The sequence below is a fragment of the Gallinula chloropus genome (assembly GCF_964237585.1).
Source record: "Gallinula chloropus genome assembly, chromosome: 1".
NCBI classification, from domain to species: Eukaryota; Metazoa; Chordata; class Aves; order Gruiformes; family Rallidae; genus Gallinula; species Gallinula chloropus.
Genome location: NC_140085.1, coordinates 1,473,500 through 1,490,124, shown reverse-complemented (window position 1 = coordinate 1,490,124; position 16,625 = coordinate 1,473,500). Strand labels below are relative to the sequence as shown.

General features: G+C 49.4%; 1 protein-coding gene across 2 annotated transcripts in view; it reads left to right on the top strand.

Annotated features, from left to right (window-relative positions):
* The first annotated feature begins 641 nt into the window (after positions 1 to 641).
* Positions 642 to 16,625, top strand: part of COPG2 (COPI coat complex subunit gamma 2) — a 30,898-nt gene continuing 14,914 nt past the window's right edge. For both annotated transcript variants that reach the window (XM_084264206.1, XM_084264207.1), the window contains exons 1-12: positions 642 to 705; positions 2,329 to 2,381; positions 3,621 to 3,701; positions 5,375 to 5,446; positions 6,543 to 6,622; positions 8,543 to 8,618; positions 9,034 to 9,126; positions 10,344 to 10,430; positions 11,473 to 11,630; positions 12,893 to 13,026; positions 14,371 to 14,438; positions 15,403 to 15,591. In XM_084264206.1, the coding sequence (XP_084120332.1) occupies positions 669 to 705; positions 2,329 to 2,381; positions 3,621 to 3,701; positions 5,375 to 5,446; positions 6,543 to 6,622; positions 8,543 to 8,618; positions 9,034 to 9,126; positions 10,344 to 10,430; positions 11,473 to 11,630; positions 12,893 to 13,026; positions 14,371 to 14,438; positions 15,403 to 15,591 (1,128 nt within the window). In that variant the 5' untranslated portion in view covers positions 642 to 668. The remainder of the gene's footprint in view (positions 706 to 2,328; positions 2,382 to 3,620; positions 3,702 to 5,374; positions 5,447 to 6,542; positions 6,623 to 8,542; positions 8,619 to 9,033; positions 9,127 to 10,343; positions 10,431 to 11,472; positions 11,631 to 12,892; positions 13,027 to 14,370; positions 14,439 to 15,402; positions 15,592 to 16,625) is intronic.

Here is a 16,625-nt window from a genome sequence, read left to right as displayed (position 1 = left end):
CCTAGGGACCCTGCTTTGGCAGGGGGTTGGACCTGATGCTCTCTGGAGGTCCCTTCCAACCCCTACAGCTCTGTGACTCTGAAAACCCAGCAAAAAGCCGCCTGGTCCAAGCCACCTGCCACCACCTTCTCCAGGCTGTGGGGAGACAGCACTTCAGGCTTTGCTGAAACCCAGGCAGATAACATCAACTGCCATTCCCTCACCCACCAAGGGCTCCTTTTCAGCTTTATTCCTTATAGCAGAGGTGGGGAGGAGGGAAGCACAGCAGGGAGGTGCTGCCATTGCTGCTGAAATACCTCAGCGTTTGGGCAAAGCTGCCTCACGCCCCCCCTTAACCCTCAACCCACACCCTGCCCTGTGAAACGCGTGTTTATTTGTATGCCAAAGGGGTCAGAAGGTCGGGGCGTCATTCAGCCGGCGAGGCGACCGAGGCGAAGCGCCCCTCACAAAATGGCGGCGCGGCCCCTTTAAGACACGCCCGCTCCCGCCTCCTCAGCTGAGGGAGAGGCGGGCGGCTCCCTGCGCGGGAAGGAAGGGGGTTGAGTGACTGCTCTGCCGCCCAATCAGACGGCAGGTTTTGCAGGGTGAGGAGGCGGGACTTCCTGCGGGGGGGGCTTCCGCGCTCGAAGGGAGCCCGGGAAGAAGGGGGGGGGGCGGCTGCCGGCGACATGATTAAGAAGTTTGACAAGAAGGATGAGGAGTCCGGTACGGGGCTGGAACGGCGGGGAGGGAGCTTGGGGCGGGCTTAGGGGTGTGGGTAGGGCGGTGTGGCCCTGTGGGGACTGATCGTTGGGCGTCCAGAGCGCGTCGCGGCCTGTAGCAGCCGCTGAGGCGATGGGGGGGGGGGAGTGACGGGCGCTGAGGTAACGGCTGCTGAGGAGGGAACCCCACCGGCTTTACCGCTGTCCCGGCCTCCTCAGCAGCCTTGCCCAGGTCCTTCAGGGTGGTGCGCTGGCTGTAGGGCCCGCCTCAGGCAGCGCTGGGAGGGAAGCGGTTCCCTTCAGCCCTGCGGGTTGCGGTACCGGCCGCTTCCCGCTTCTGGCACGGCGGTTACAGGCTGTGAGCGGGGTCTGCGTCTCAGCCTGGGAGGGGGACAGCGGCCGTGCCCACACGCAGGTGTTGTCAGGAGCGGGTGTGCGCAGGTACTGGCTTGCTGGAGAGCAGCGTAGGGGAGAGGGACCTGGGGGACAGCAGGGTGACCATGACCAGCAATGTGCCCTCGTGGCCAAGAAGGCCAATGGCATCTTGGGGTGTGTTAGAAGGGGGGTGGTTAGAAGGCCAAGAGAGGTCCTTCTCCCCCTTTGCTCTGCCCTGGTGAGACCACCCCTGGAATGTTGTGTCCAGTTCTGGGCCCCTCAGCTCAAGAAGGACATGGAACTCCTTGAAAAAGTCCAGCACATGGCCACTAAGGTGATGAAGGGAGTAGAACAACTTCCTGATGCGGAGAGGCTGAGGGAGGTGGGGCTCTTGAGCCTGGAGAAGAGGAGACTGAGGGGTGACCTCATTAATGTTTATTAGTATGTAAAGAATGAGAGTCAGGAGGCCAGAGCCAGGCTCTGCTCAGGGATGGCAGCAATAGGACAAGGGGCAGCGGGTGCAACTGGAGCAGAGGAAGTTCCATGGGAATATAAGGAGGAACTTTGTCCCTGTGAGGGTGACAGAGCCCTGGGACATGCTGCCCAGAGAGGGTGTGGAGTCTCCTTCTCTGGAGACATTCAAACCCCATGGTCTTGGACACGTTCCCACATGATTTAGTCTGGGTGATCCTGCTCTGGCAGGGGGGTTGGACTATAGATGATCTTTCAAGGTCCCTTCCAACTCCAAACATTCTGTGATTCTGTGACCAGGCAGGTGGGAAAATTCCCATCACTTCAGGCATGGATAGGGGGGGCTGAATCTATTGCCTCCTGTTTTTTCTTCACAAAATCAGCTGGAAATGAAGTTCAGGCTGTCTGAAGTAACTGAGGCTGCGTTGGATTCTCTCTTGTTGCTACTTAGAGGTCTTCTGAGGCAGGATGTGGTCAGATGGGTTGAAGTTTGTTTCACTCTCAGTTTCCTTGAGAGAACTGTGAGAACTGAAGAATAAATGAGCTATAAAAGTTGAAAGTGCTGCTTTTTTCCTCCTGTGACTCTGAATATACAGTTTAAGAAAGTGGATTCAAAGTGGCTGATGGAGAACATTATTCAGAGTTACTCCAAGAGGAATGTCCCTGTAGCACTGAGGTGTTTCTGTAAAGCTGGGGAGCTGTTCTTCTTCACTCCTGTTTAGTTACTGGTGTTTCTAAACAGTTGTGTTTCCTTCACTGAGCCATCTCTCTTGTCATTCAGGTAGTGGCTCTAACCCTTTCCAGCATTTGGAGAAGAGCGCCGTGCTTCAGGAGGTAGGAACAGTCACTGTGTAATGCTGTTAGAACTCTTTGATCAGTAAGTGCTGGCAGCACAGGGTAGTTTTACAAACTAAATTTGTAAAATTTAAAATCCCAGGGTGTGTAAATTAAGTGCACAAGAAGTTACTACACTGAGGGGTTACCTTGTGGTGATTGAAGTACACGTAGCTGCTGCTTTCCAAGTGGACACGTGGCATCTTGTGGTGCTCTTTCTGAAGAGGTGACCTGCCTGCTTTTCTCCTCTCATCCAACATACTGTGTAACTGGTTTTCCCCACTGCTCTTTGTGTGCTCCAGTAGGGAGTGACCTTGTGGTTAAATAAAGGGGTATTCTGGTGGGTGTGAAGAGCTGTAACTGGGAGCTGAATAGCAAATTTGTGTTCCCAGAGACCAATGCTAAGGATTGTTTGGCCTACAGATACTATGAAAGGAGTTGGATTAGTATTAACAGTTGAATTAGTATTAAAAGGAGCATGGCCAGCAGGTGACAGGAGGGGATCCTCCCCCTCTGCTCTGCCCTGGTCAGGCCCCACCTGGAGTGTTGTGTCCAGTTCTGGGCTCCCTGGGATCAAAAAGCCAGGGATCTCCTGGAGAGAGTCCAGAGGAGGGACAGAGATGCTGAAAGGCCTGGAGCATCTCCCCTGGGAGGAAAGGCTGAGGGAGCTGGGGCTGTTCAGCCTGGAGAGAAGAAGCCTGAGAGGGGATCTGATCAATGGGTATCAATATTTGAAGGGTGGGACCCAGGGGGCCATGGGCAGCCTCTGCTCAGTGTCTGTGGGGACAGGACAAGGGGCGATGGGCTCAAGTTGGAGCACAGGGAGTTCCCCCCCAATGTGGGGCAGAACTTCTTCCCAGTGAGGGTGAGGGAGCCCTGGGACAGGCTGCCCAGGGGGTGTGGAGTCTCCTTCTCTGGAGAGATTCCAGCCCCATCTGGACACCAACCTGTGTGACCTGTCCTAGGGACCCTGCTTTGGGAGATGATCTCTGGAGGTCCCTTCCAACCCCTACAGCTCTGTGATTGCTTCTATTTTAAATATTTTGGCTAATTCCAGGTGGTAGACTGAGTCATGAAGCAAACTAAACAGGCATGAACATTTGCTGCCACGTGTTTTAGAGTGAAAAATGTTTAAGCTACTTGATTGAAAACAAAATGCTTTATATTTTATATGGTGATAAAGAAATTGTTATTGTTGTTGGGTTAGTCTGTAATACAGTATCTCTGCTGTGTTTGTAGGCACGTATCTTTAATGAGACCCCAATAAATCCACGAAGATGCCTGCACATCCTTACCAAAATCCTTTACTTGCTGAACCAGGTAACTGTTGTAATTTATTCCCAACCAGAATGAATATTCCTGAGGCGAACTTCTGATTGATTTCTTTTTAAAAGAAAGATTTAAACCTCTTTCTGTCAGATTTGGGAGGTTGCTTTTAAAGAGATCAGAAATTGAGTGTTTTTGCTGTAGTATTATGTTCTCCTTTCTGACTTTGCTGCTCAGATGAGTGAGATATGTATCTTTAAAGCTTTTAAAGACTACTGAGTGCCAAGTGAGAGCTGCTGGTTGGTCTGTGATCACCACAGTGATGTGTAATTAAAGAGCCACTTGTGTTTGTCCAGCTAAAGTAGGAATGGCTGAGGTGAGGTAAGAACATAGACCTGGACAGATGAGAGAGCTGGGCAGGCACCACCAGCGTGAAGTTTAACCAGAGCAAGGGCTGGATTCTGCCCCTGGGAAGGGGCAGCCCTGGCTGGGCATCCAGCCTGGGGGATGAGAGGCTGGAGGCCAGCTGTGCTGAGAGGGATTTGGGGGGGTCTTGGTGGACAGCGAGGTACCCATGAGCCAGTGGTGTGCCCAGGCAGCCAGGAGAGCCAACCCCACCCTGGGGTGCATCCAGCACGGCCAGGCCAGGGAGGGGATTGTCCTGCTCTGCCCTGTGCTGGGGCGGCCTCAGCTCCACTCCTGGGGGCAGGTTTGGGTGTCACAGGACAAGAGGGACAGGAAACTCTTGGAGAGTGTCCAGAGGAGGCAGCCAGGATGGGGAAGGGGCTGGAGGGGAAGTCTCCCCAGGAGAGGCTGAAGGCCCTGGGGTTGTCCAGCCTGGAGAAGAGGAGGCTGAGGGGAGACCTCCTGGGGTCTGTGGCTTCCTGCCCAGGGGAGCGCAGGGGCAGCGCCGATCTCTCTCCTCTCTCTGGGGCCCAGGGCTGGAACCTGAGGGGCCGGCGTGAAGCTGCCCCAGGGGAGGGTCAGGGTGGCTGTTAGGAAGAGGTTCTGTGCTGAGAGGGGGGTCGGGCACTGGCACAGGCTCCCCAGGGAAGGGGTCCCAGCCCCGAGCTGGGCTGAGGGCAAGAAGCGCCTGGCCGATGCCCTCAGTGCCACCTCTGACTGGGCTGGGGCTGTGTGGAGCCAGGAGTGGGACTGGATGGTCTTTTCAGATCCCTTCCAGCTCAGGAGATGCTGGGATTCTACAACACACCAGGATGTGATGAAATGGGAAGTATCTTTTTCTTTGGGGAGAAGTTAGAAGTGTGATGGGGAAGGAGAATTTTTTTTAGGTCTCTGCATAGTTGAGGTTTCCTTCATGTCAGGCAATGCTTAACCTAGAGTTACAACCAGTTAGGAGGGATTGGCACCAGTCATTTTTCAGTAGATCCCTTTTAAGCAAGGAGGTAATTGTAGTTAACAAGCATGACACAGACACGACTGCTGACACATTAATGGCAGAAGAGGGTTCACAGGCAGCTTGTCCAACTATTCCAGCCCTGTGGGTGACATTCCTATTGAAAGTGAGTAGTTCATTTGTGGTATAAACTTGGCACATGCTCCTCAGGACACACAAGGTGAAGGAGTGACTGCTTCTCACATGAGGAAAAAGTCTTCAAAGAAAGGATTTCTTTGTGCATGAGTAAGAATTCTACGTGGGGCTGAAAGGTGGAGGTGGCTGGGTAATGAGGGTGTTTTTTCTCTTGCTTCTTTGATGCTGTTTTCAGGGTGAACACTTTGGAACCACTGAAGCCACAGAAGCTTTTTTTGCAATGACCAGATTATTTCAGTCTAATGATGTAAGTAGTCCTTCCCTCTTGCTGTCTCCCTGGTTTTTATCTGGCTTTGCAGTGATTAAAAACCAGTTGGATACTGGGATGTGGGAGAAGGGTGAGGCAAAGTACTTCAGAGAAGGAGCTCTGTATGCCAAGTACTTGCTGAAGGCAATTCACGTTTATAAACATGACTGAATAATAATGTGTGGTTACTTCTGCTGGTTGATTTGGTGCTGGGGTGTTTTGTTGTAATTAATGTGAATAATGAGGCTTTAACATACAAATTGGTGTAATTTTATGACTCTTTCTTACACTTGCAAATAATCCCCATTGGCTTAACTCAAAATAGAATTTGTAATACTGCTGTTCCCTCAAACAGCTTGATTCATGAATCAGTGTGGAGTGAAGGGGTGAGAGCATCCTAAAAATGCTGGATTAAAGTTTGGATTTTGCCTAATGTAAAATCCTTCTCTGATCTCTATTGTAAAGGATGTTAAGAACTCAAAGGAACTGCTTCATCTTATTAATTGGGGGGTCTCATTAATTCTTGTTAAAAATGAATGGACACCTTGTGTGTTTAGAGATGTGGCTGAAGAAGCTTGCACTTGTCACTGTTGAAAGGTGGAATGAAGAGTGTTTAGCACCTTTCTCATGCCTGTGTTTTAGAAAGTAGGAACTTCTAATTCAAATGTCATTTCCTCCTCAAGAAAGGAAGTGTCAGTGCTCTATATTTCTCTTTCTCTTTTACAGTAAGACATAGATCAGAGGAAGTTGTTTTTAAACCTTTTAACCAGTAATTGTGATGCTGCTGCATACAAACCTGATGTATCACTTTTCATAAGCAATGTGTGGATTATTTTATTTCTTTTTAATCTTATCATTTTATGAGAGAGATATCTTACTCTTTTCCTGGATTGCTTGATAACAGGGAGTAGGTCTGTTATCCAGTAATTCAACATAGTTTTGTTTGCTTAGAACTTTTATGGAAATGGGGAAGAGGGTGTTCTATCAACAAAAAAAAATACGTTAGAAGTTCAATAGTTAACTTTTAAAACTTCTAGGAAGTGTTTATTTGTAAATGCCATTGGGGTTAATGGTTTTCTGTGATATGCTTTCACAGCAAACCCTTAGAAGAATGTGTTACCTCACTATCAAAGAGATGGCAAATATTTCTGAGGACGTCATCATTGTTACAAGCAGGTAATAGAACCTAGAGAACACACAGGGTCAGAGCTCTGGAAGGAGTGACTGTGTCTGAATGCAATTTAGCTCCTGTGGCTTCCTGTAATTGTGCTCTATAACAGATACAGTCTGGGGCAAACAAATCACTGGTGAGGCTGCAGCTGGAGTGCTGGGTCCAGTTCTGGGCTCCTCAGCACCAGAAGGACATGGGGGTCCTGGAGCGAGTGCAGAGAAGGGCAACCAGGCTGGGGAAGGGGCTGGAGGGCAAATCCTCTGAGGAGCAGCTGAGGGAGCTGGGGGTGTTGAGCCTGGAGCAGAGGAGGCTGAGGGGAGCCCTTCTCCCCACCTCCCCTGCCCTGCCAGGAGGGTGCAGAGAGGTGGGCGATGGTCTGTGCAGCCAGGGGCCAGGAGCTGGGCCAAGGGGCAATGGGCTCAAGCTGCCCCAGGGCAGGGTCAGCTCAGCTGGGAGGGCAAAGTTCTTCCCTGGCAGAGTTGTGGGGCTGTGGCACAGGCTGCCCAGGGAGGGGGCTGAGTCCCCAGCCCTGGGGGTGTTTAACAGGGGGGGAGATGAGGTGCTCAGGGAGCTGTTTTAGCACAGGACAGGGATGGTTGGACTCGATGATCCAATTGTGTGATTCTGTGGTCATACAGCCTGTGTATCACCATATGAAATGTTAATTCCTTCCAAATGTGATATCATGTTTTTCTTAAAAAAGCAAGAACTTGGCCTAGTTTGCCACTTGGTTACTACTTTGTTTTCTTTTTTTTTACCCCTCTCTTTCTTTGTTTTTTTTTTCTTCTTTCTTTCAGTTATTGGTACTCAAGAGCTTTGTGACAACTTCAGCTGTGCTTTCTGTCTCATTTTGCTGTCAGAGCAGTAAGGGCAGAGCAGAGTAAAGCTCAGTTCAGTCTGCCAGCTGAACTTCCCATATTTCTGACTTGAGAATAGACAGAACAGTAGTTGTAAGTGCAAAAATTGATGTGTGGCATGTGCTAAGCCATTGCTTTGTTTTAGACTCTTTTAAAGCTGTTCAGCAAATGAAACTTCTCTGTTACCTAAACAAAAGGTTCATGTGGTAGAAAGAAGCACATCACTGAGGAGGAGAATGGCTGAGCTAAATAAACCACACCTGTAGTGAAGCAGTGTTATGGACTATGCATATTATAATGTTCTGTATTTCCTGCAAATAAGTTGTTAATAATATTCAAATAGCTAATTAGCAAGAAGTCGTTCCTAGCCAAAGCTAAAGCATAGGAGTTACGTGGTAGCAGCTGGAGGAACAGCTAAATGAGGTCAGGGAATCACTAGGTTGGAAAAGACCTTTGAGATCAAGTCCAGCTGTTCCCATCCTCTACTAAACCATATCCTTGAGCACCTTGTTTGCCTGTCTTTTAAATACATCCAGGGTTGGTGACTCACCTACCTCCCTGGGCAGCCTGTTCCAGTGCCTGATAACCCTTTTGGTGAAGAACTGTTCCCTCACATCTGATCTGACCCTGCCCTGGCACAGCTTGAGGCCATTTCCCCTTGTCCCATCACCTGTTGCTTGGGTGAAGAGACCAACCCCAACCTCTCTGCACCCTCCTGGCAGGGCAGGGCAGGTGGGGAGAAGGTCTCCCCTCAGCCTCCTCTTCTCCAGGCTCAACACCCCCAGCTCCCTCAGCTGCTCCTCAGAGGATTTGCCCTCCAGCCCCTTCCCCAGCCTGGTTGCCCTTCTCTGCACTCGCTCCAGGACCCCCATGTCCTTCTGGTGCTGAGGAGCCCAGAACTGGACCCAGCACTCCAGCTGCAGCCTCCCCAGTGCCCAGCCCAGGGGCACAATCCCTTCCTTGGATGTACTGTGTCTGATACAAGCATGAGATGAGGTGACTGCCACAAAAGGATCAAGACATGGAGATATTAAAGAAGTATTAACAGGGTATCTTTGATTATTCCAGCTTGACAAAGGACATGACAGGGAAGGAAGATGTGTACCGAGGCCCAGCTATCAGAGCGCTCTGCAGGATCACTGATGTGAGTACAAATCACGTTGCTCTTGTGGGAGAGATGATGAGTGTACTTAAAATAGAAAAATGACTCTCTCACAGAGTGCATTTTTTCAGTAGTAATGGAACTGCTGCTTTAAGGACTGCTCTGAAGTCCTTGACAGATGTGAGGAGCCCTGTGGAGCCATAGTGCTATAAACATGGAGTTGGAAGGCTTTGGCACTCCGGTTTCTGATCAGAGCTTGCTTTGCTGTGGACTTTGATCAGTTCACTGAACCTTCAGGACAGGACAGTTGATATGCATCACCCTTGCAGATGCATTTTCATCATTAGCTCAAGAGGATTTTCTGAGGCCCTTTCCAACATGCTGTGTGTATATATTTGCCTTATGCTGCTTTTCCTCTCTGTCTCCAAAGTATTACCCCTTTTCTTCCCTTTCTTAGGGTACAATGTTACAAGCCATTGAGAGGTACATGAAGCAAGCCATTGTGGACAAAGTCCCCAGCGTGTCTAGCTCTGCACTGGTGTCTTCCTTAGTAAGTAAAGCAGCAAATGATTGTGAGAATCTCTGGATTGTGTTGTGGCTGGGAAGGCTAATCTGCTGCATGTGTAGCTCTGCCTGGCCTCTGTTTTGTTCTTTCTTCACCTCCTTTTCCTTTGAGGTGACTCTTTTTGTCATCTCCACACTGGGAAGTAAACACCAAGTAGCATCAGCAGAGTTTCTTTTGTCTCAAGCAAACTCTGTCTTCTCCAATTCCTTCCTTAATATTCTGCTTTAGATACATCAGATGTAATAAGTTTAGGCACAAAGTATCCAGTCATCTTTGGGCAGTTACAGTGGGAAATTAATTTCTCTGGGGAAGGGCCTTGGGGCCTTGTCTGTTTTGGGAAGTCATCACATTAATGACTTGGAAAGTGCTTATCAGCTTGAGCCTAAGTAGAAACAACCTCTTCTGTGGAAGAGCTCCTGCTGATCACAGCAAAAGAGTATGTGGGTCGTGTCACAGGCATTAAGAGCAGTCTGCTTTGCCCTCTGCAAGAAAGCAAATCCATGAGAGTGCTGCCCTGATAAAACTGCAATTCAAGATTATTTTTGGTAATATAAAGAGTCATTGAATATCCTGAGTTGGAAGGGACCCATAAGGATCATCGAGTCCATCTCCTGGCTCCACGACACGAGGGCAAGAGGGAGTTCACTGGTTTTTTTTCTCCCTTGTTTGGGAGAAGAGGCTGCAGAAGATCTCCTTAGCTTAATGTTTTTATTGAAGAGGGGAATACAAGTGAAAACATGATACTCTGAGCCTGAGATGTAAGAAAACCTGTGGTTTCTAGGTGCATGGGATGCAGAGACTGGCTGCCTTGGTAAATTGGAAAGGCAGAGGAGTAGGTAAGAGGTGCAGCAGATGAAGTGGGGTAGAGCCTGTGTTAGGACCCTGTGGGTGCAAACAAAGCTGTAGCTGTATCAGTAGAAAACTGAAGTCTTCCTGCTGGACTAACCATGGGCAGGTGAATTGTCCTTGTGTTGTCTTCTGACCTGGTTGAACATAGATAAAAAAGTCTGAGTTACTTTTATTCTTGAGTTACTCTTTTTCTTTGTACACACTGTGTTTGGGGGTTATTCTTTGTCACCTGTTGTGTGTAGCAAAGCCCTAGGTTGTCTCCAAATCTTTAAACTTAGCAAACAGAGCTCGTGGTACTTCGCTGTGCTTCTAATGTTAGTCTGTCTGCAGTTTCACTTTGTGACTTCTTCCAGCATATGATGAAGATCAGTTATGATGTGGTCAAACGGTGGATCAATGAAGCTCAAGAAGCAGCTTCTAGTGACAACGTCATGGTGCAGGTATGTTTGAGGATTTTAATGGGTTTCTGTGAGTTCCTGAGACAAGCTTAGATAAAGTAAGTGGTTTTCCTTTGCCCTTAGTCTGTTGAACACAAGAACTGGGACTTGGAGGGAAGTGATTCCACTGTTTCAGAACAATCTGGAGTTCCTCCATGATCCTACTGTAAGATTCTTAGCTCAGGGTTAGCTCTCTAGCACAGTCCTCTGCCCTTTCCCTGCTAACCTTCTTGTAGCTGGGATGCAATTGACTGTTTCACAGTAGCAGTTGAAGGGCTTTGAATCTGAGTTTTCCAGTAGCTGTTGAAGGGCTTTGAATCTGAGTTTTCCAAAAGCTCAAGAAATTCTCTCTCCCCAAACACCAGTATCTCATCTTAGACTTCAAAAAGCTTTCCAGAACCACAGAGATTAGCCTAAATATGAGTAAAATGTCAATATTAGCAAATTCTTTGCAGAGATGTTCCAAACAGCCATGGAAATGTCAACATTCTGTATGTTCAATCAGTGCTACAGACTAATGATGAGAATAAATCTGCTAAACAACCTTTGTTCTTGCCCAGTTAGCAGCTGCATTACTGTGAATCAGTCTTAAGGCAAAAAATAATCCCATAAACCCAAAACAAGTTGGCAAAACAAGTAGAAATGTTCCTTTGTACTTTCATCAGAAAGGCTTTGTGGTTTTTTTGGAAGGTCAGCTGTCCTATTGAAGGCCTTGGGATATCCTGGCTATTGAGTGCACTAGAAATACGAGTGTTACTGTGTGATATAATTCAGAGAGCTGAAACCTTTTGAAGTTCTGACATTTAATGGGAAGAGAAGGGAGGAAACAAACTTCGTGGCTCCTTTGATCTTCAGGAATAGGGTGAGACTGTCTTATGGTGGACAAGTCTTTGTAACTTGCCAGGAAACTCAAATCATTTGAGGTTAGAAGGTATTTTCTGCTAGGAAACAGTGATTGTTAGCCTGCTTTTATGCCTTACAGTCTTGAGTTTTCCAGCCACAGTGTGTGTTCAATCCCTGCATGGCTCTGCTTCTCATTTCCTAGTATCATGCTTTGGGGCTGCTCTATCACCTTAGAAAAACCGATCGCCTTGCTGTTTCCAAGATGTTGAATAAGTTCACTAAATCTGGATTGAAGTCCCAGTTTGCATACTGCATGCTGATCCGGATTGCAAGCAAACTCCTGAAGGAATCTGAAGAGGGGTGAGTAGGAGGCAGCATGTGAATTAGAAAGCGAGTTATGGTTTGAGGTAAATAGTAACTGGGAAATGTGTGGGTTTTAGTGTGTGTGGGAGTGGAGGTAGGAGCAGAATGCTGACTGAATGGAGTGGTGCTATGTGTGGCAGTTGTATGATGGGGTTTGCATTACTGTTTTGGCACCATTCCACCATGATTTAACCAAGGGCAGGATTGAAACTGCAGAATAATCTCTGAAGAGGTTTTCTACTTTGTCTAAGTAGATGCATTTTGAATGCAGTAAGGTTCAACCTATACTGTGGTGATATAAATCCCAGAATCCCAAGGTTGGAAAAGACCTTTAAGATCACTGAGTCCAACCACTCCTGTCCTGTGCTAAACCAGCTCCCTGAGCACCTCATCTCCCCTCTGTTCAACACCCCCAGGGCTGGGGACTCAGCCCCCTCCCTGGGCAGCCTGTGCCACAGCCCCACAACTCTGCCAGGGAAGAACTTTGCCCTCCCAGCTGAGCTGACCCTGCCCTGGGGCAGCTTGAGCCCATTGCCCCTTGGCCCAGCTCCTGGCCCCTGGCTGCAGAGACCATCGCCCACCTCTCTGTACCCTCCTGGCAGGGCAGGGGGGAGAAGGTCTCCCCTCAGCCTCCTCTTCTCCAGGCTGAACACCCCCAGCTCCCTCAGCTGCTCCTCACAGGATTTGCCCTCCAGCCCCTTCCCCGCCTGGTTGCCCTTCTCTGCACTCGCTCCAGGACCCCCATGTCCTTCTGGTGCTGAGGAGCCCAGAACTGGACCCAGCACTCCAGCTGCAGCCTCCCCAGTGCCCAGTCCAGGGGCACAATCCCCTCCCCAGCCCTCCTGGCCACGCTGGCTCTGACACAAGCCAGGATGCCATTGGCTTTCCTGGCCACACTGCTGACTCATGTTCACTCTGCAGTGAAAAGCTGCCTGAGTGAAAGTGTCTGTCATGTTCTGATCTCACACTAGCAGAGGAGGAGAAATTCACCTTCTGATGAAATTCTTTTATCAGTGGAGGTGTTTGTTAGTGTGATGTGATACATGCATAATAGTAAAGTATTTATTTCTCAAGTGCAGTGGTTCTAGCTTGAAGGTAACAGGCAGATGGGTGGAATAACAGTAAATATGAATTGAGTGATGTGGTGGCACAAGAGATGCAAGATGACTGTGCTGACTGTGCATTCAGACCTCAGAACTGTGGTACTAGGGGTTTGTACATCACTCAGCATCACGCTGTGAAACATCTTCTCTTTGTAGCCATGAAAGTCCCCTCTTTGACTTCATTGAGAGCTGCCTGAGGAACAAGCATGAGATGGTTATTTATGAAGCTGCTTCTGCAATCATCCACCTCCCAAACTGCACAGCCAGGGAGCTGGCACCGGCTGTTTCAGGTTGGTCACAGAATCCTTTGTACCACTGATGCAGAGGAAAGAAGGGGTGGTAAAGCCTGTCAGAGACAGTGCAGTATAACCAGAATACCAAGCTCAAAACCTGAATTTTCTGATTGTCCCCAAGTTACAGGGCTTCTGCATGACAAGCAGCTTAATCCCTTTTTCCTGTGTCACCCAGAGCTTTCAAACATGGGCAGTAGAGGCACCACAGGTTGTTCCTTGCCTTTTTCCAACTGCAGGAGCTTGAGGTGGGAGGGAAGGTAGAGGACAGCTTGATAGCACAGATGTACCACAGATGCCTGCTCAAACCACCTATTACTGCTACAGGATGAGAAGCAGGAGGTTATTTTTAACTCACTTGGGAACCTACTGATAAATTATGAATAGAGCTGCATGAATGTTTAGCAGCCTGTAGTTGAACACGAATATATTAGACTTTCCCCTCTCCTGCATTTCTTTGAAAGAGCCCAGATCTGATTTGCTGCTGCTGTGAGCTCTGACTGAGCTGGTTGCACCTCTTGATATCAAAGTGCCGACATGAGGCAATTTCCCTTTCCTTATCTCATGGTCGTGAGGGCCCTCACCTTCTTCCCAGGCATTACAGGTGCCTTGAATTATACCACTGGGAGCTGTTTTTTGTTCAACAGCCTCTATTCTCTATATTGGAAGGCCAATGGCATCCTGGGCTTCATCAGCAGAGGGGCGGCAGCAGGGACAGGGAGGGGATTGTCCCTCTCTGCTCTGCCCTGTGAGGCCCCAGCTGGAGTCCTGTGTCCAGAGCTGGGGCCCCAGGACAAGGAAGATGTGGGACTGTTGGAGAGGGGTCAGAGGAGCCACAGAGATGCTCAGGGGGCTGGAGCAGCTCCCCTATGAAGAGAGGCTGAGGGAGCTGGGCTGGGTCAGCCTGGAGAAGAGAAGGCTGTGGGGGGACCTCATTGCACCTTCCAGTCCCTGAAGGGAGCAGAGGAACAGGAGGGGAATGGGCTTGTTAAAGGGCAGAGACTGGCAGGACAAGGGGGCTGGAGTGAAGCTGGAGGAGGGAGGGAGGAGATGAGATATTGGGGGAAGTTCTTTGGAGAGAGAGTGGTGAGGGGCTGGAAGGGGCTGCCCAGAGAGGGGGTGGGTGCCCCATCCCTGGGGGTGTTCAAGGCCAGGTTGGCTGGGGCCCTGGGCAACCTTGTGTAGCTCCAGGCCTGGAGGTTGGTGTCCCTGCCTGTGGCAGGGGGCTTGGAGCTCTATGATCCTTGGGGTCCCTTCCAGCCCAGACCAGTCTATGATTCTATGATTCTGTAACGTTTTATTGAGTTACTTCTCTTAACTTATTTTTTTAATGATTATTTTCAGTGCTGCAGCTTTTCTGTAGTTCTCCCAAACCTGTCTTGAGATACGCAGCTGTACGGACTCTTAACAAAGTGAGTGCTTCCAAAACCATCTGAACAAGCATAAATCTCTGAGCATTAAGAGAAGCCAGACTTCAGTGCCTGATGATGTGTTAACTAAAGTAGAGTGCCTGCTCTTGTGGATACACTACTTGGGAATACTCCTGTGTTGGAGCCTTTTCCATACCAGATTTGGTGTGACAGAAATCTTTCCCACACTCAAGCTATGTTTCTGCATTTCTGGACCATAGGGCTACAAGCAGCTGTGGTTTGAGAAGGACCTGGGGGTCCTGGTAGATGACAGGGTGGCCATGAGCCAGCAGTGTGCCCTGGGGGCTGAGAGAGACAATGGGATCCTGGGGGCATCAGGAGGAGCGTGGCCAGCAGGTCACAGGAGGGGATCCTCCCTCTCTTCTCTGCCCTGGTCAGGCCCCACCTGGAGTGTTGTGTCCAGTGCTGGGCTCCCTGGGATACAAAAGCCAGGGATCTCCTGGAGAGAGTCCAGAGGAGGGACAGAGATGCTGAAAGGCCTGGAGCATCTCCCCTGTGAGGAAAGGCTGAGGGAGCTGGGGCTGTTCAGCCTGGAAAGAAGAAGCCTGAGAGGGGATCTGATCACTGGTTCTCAAGAGCTGAAGGGTGGGACCCAGGGGGCCATGGGCAGCCTCTGCTCAGTGTCTGTGGGGACAGGACAAGGGGCGATGGGCTCAAGTTGGAGCACAGGGAGTTCCCCCCCAATGTGGGGAAGAACTTCTTCCCAGTGAGGGTGAGGGAGCCCTGGGACAGGCTGCCCAGGGGGTGTGGAGTCCCCTTCTCTGGAGAGATTCCAGCCCCATCTGGACAGCTCCCTGTGTGACCTGTCCTAGGGACCCTGCTTTGGCAGGGGGTTGGACCTGATGATCTCTGGAGGTCCCTTCCAACCCTTATGATTCTCTGATTCTATTCTTTGAGTTGTAGGATGTTACTGCTCCTGTGTAATTTGGAATTGCACCCTTTACAGGTGGCCATGAAACACCCATCTGCAGTCACTGCCTGCAACCTGGACCTGGAGAACCTCATCACCGACTCCAACCGCAGTATCGCTACCCTCGCCATCACCACCCTGCTGAAGACAGGGAGTGAGAGCAGTGTAGACAGGCTCATGAAACAGATCTCTTCCTTCGTGTCAGAAATATCAGATGAGTTTAAGGTGTGGCATTGGAGGCCTCTGCTCTTGCCAGCTGCAGGTTTTTCTCCCATTCTTGTTTTTATGAAGCTTTTCCCATTGGTTAATCCATTTTAGCTTTAATCTACCTGATCAGCAAACCCAGCCTGAAGTTCTGAAGGTCTAGTCCTCTTTTTCCAACTTAAATATTGCTTCCTCCCACCACTCCAAGAAAAGATACATGTCCTTTGGTGGATTCCTGGCTCCTGGACAGTACCCTGCAAATCTTTGTACTACCTTCTTGCCACCTCCTTGGAGAGGAAGAAGGATTTTAACTGTTCTGATTGAGTCTATTTCACTTCAGTCTGATACATAAATAGTAACAAACTGTTAAATTTCTACCTGATGTATCAAGTTTGGTCACTGTAAACTCAGGTAGTAACTTGTTAAGGGTGGTAGTTCACTTGTATCCATCCCTGTTATGCTGTGGAGTTGCCCTGAGTAGCTCAGTCTGTCTCTACAGAGTCATTGTCCACTAGCACACAGTGGTCTTAAGGTCTTTGTATGGGAAAAGGAAATGGGTATTAGGCAGGTCTTAATTGCAAAGAGTTTTAATGACAAAATGTAACTAGTTAAGTTAGAATTAGGACAGGATGGTCACTGGGCAGAGGAAGCCAGGGGAAGCCTTTGGATTAATGGAGTCCATCCTAAAATTCAGTTATCCTAGCAGAGCTGGGTCTTGCAGCGTGCTGCCATACAGCTGTTAACATGCTTGTGCTGAGACTCCACCACCTGAACTCAGTGAAGCATTTGACACTGACTCCCACAGCATCCTGCAGGCTGAACTGAGGAAGTGTGGTCTGGAAGGTGGAGTAGTGAGGTGGATTGAGAGCTGGGTGAAGGGGAGAAGCCAGACAGTGTTGATCAGAGGGACAGAGTCTGGCTGGAGGCCTGGATCTAGTGGAGTCCCTCAGGGGTCAGTACTGGGACCTGTCCTGGTCAGTATATTCACTGATGACCTGGATGAGGGAATAGAGTGCACAGTCAGCACCTTTGCTGATGACACAGAGCTGAGAGGG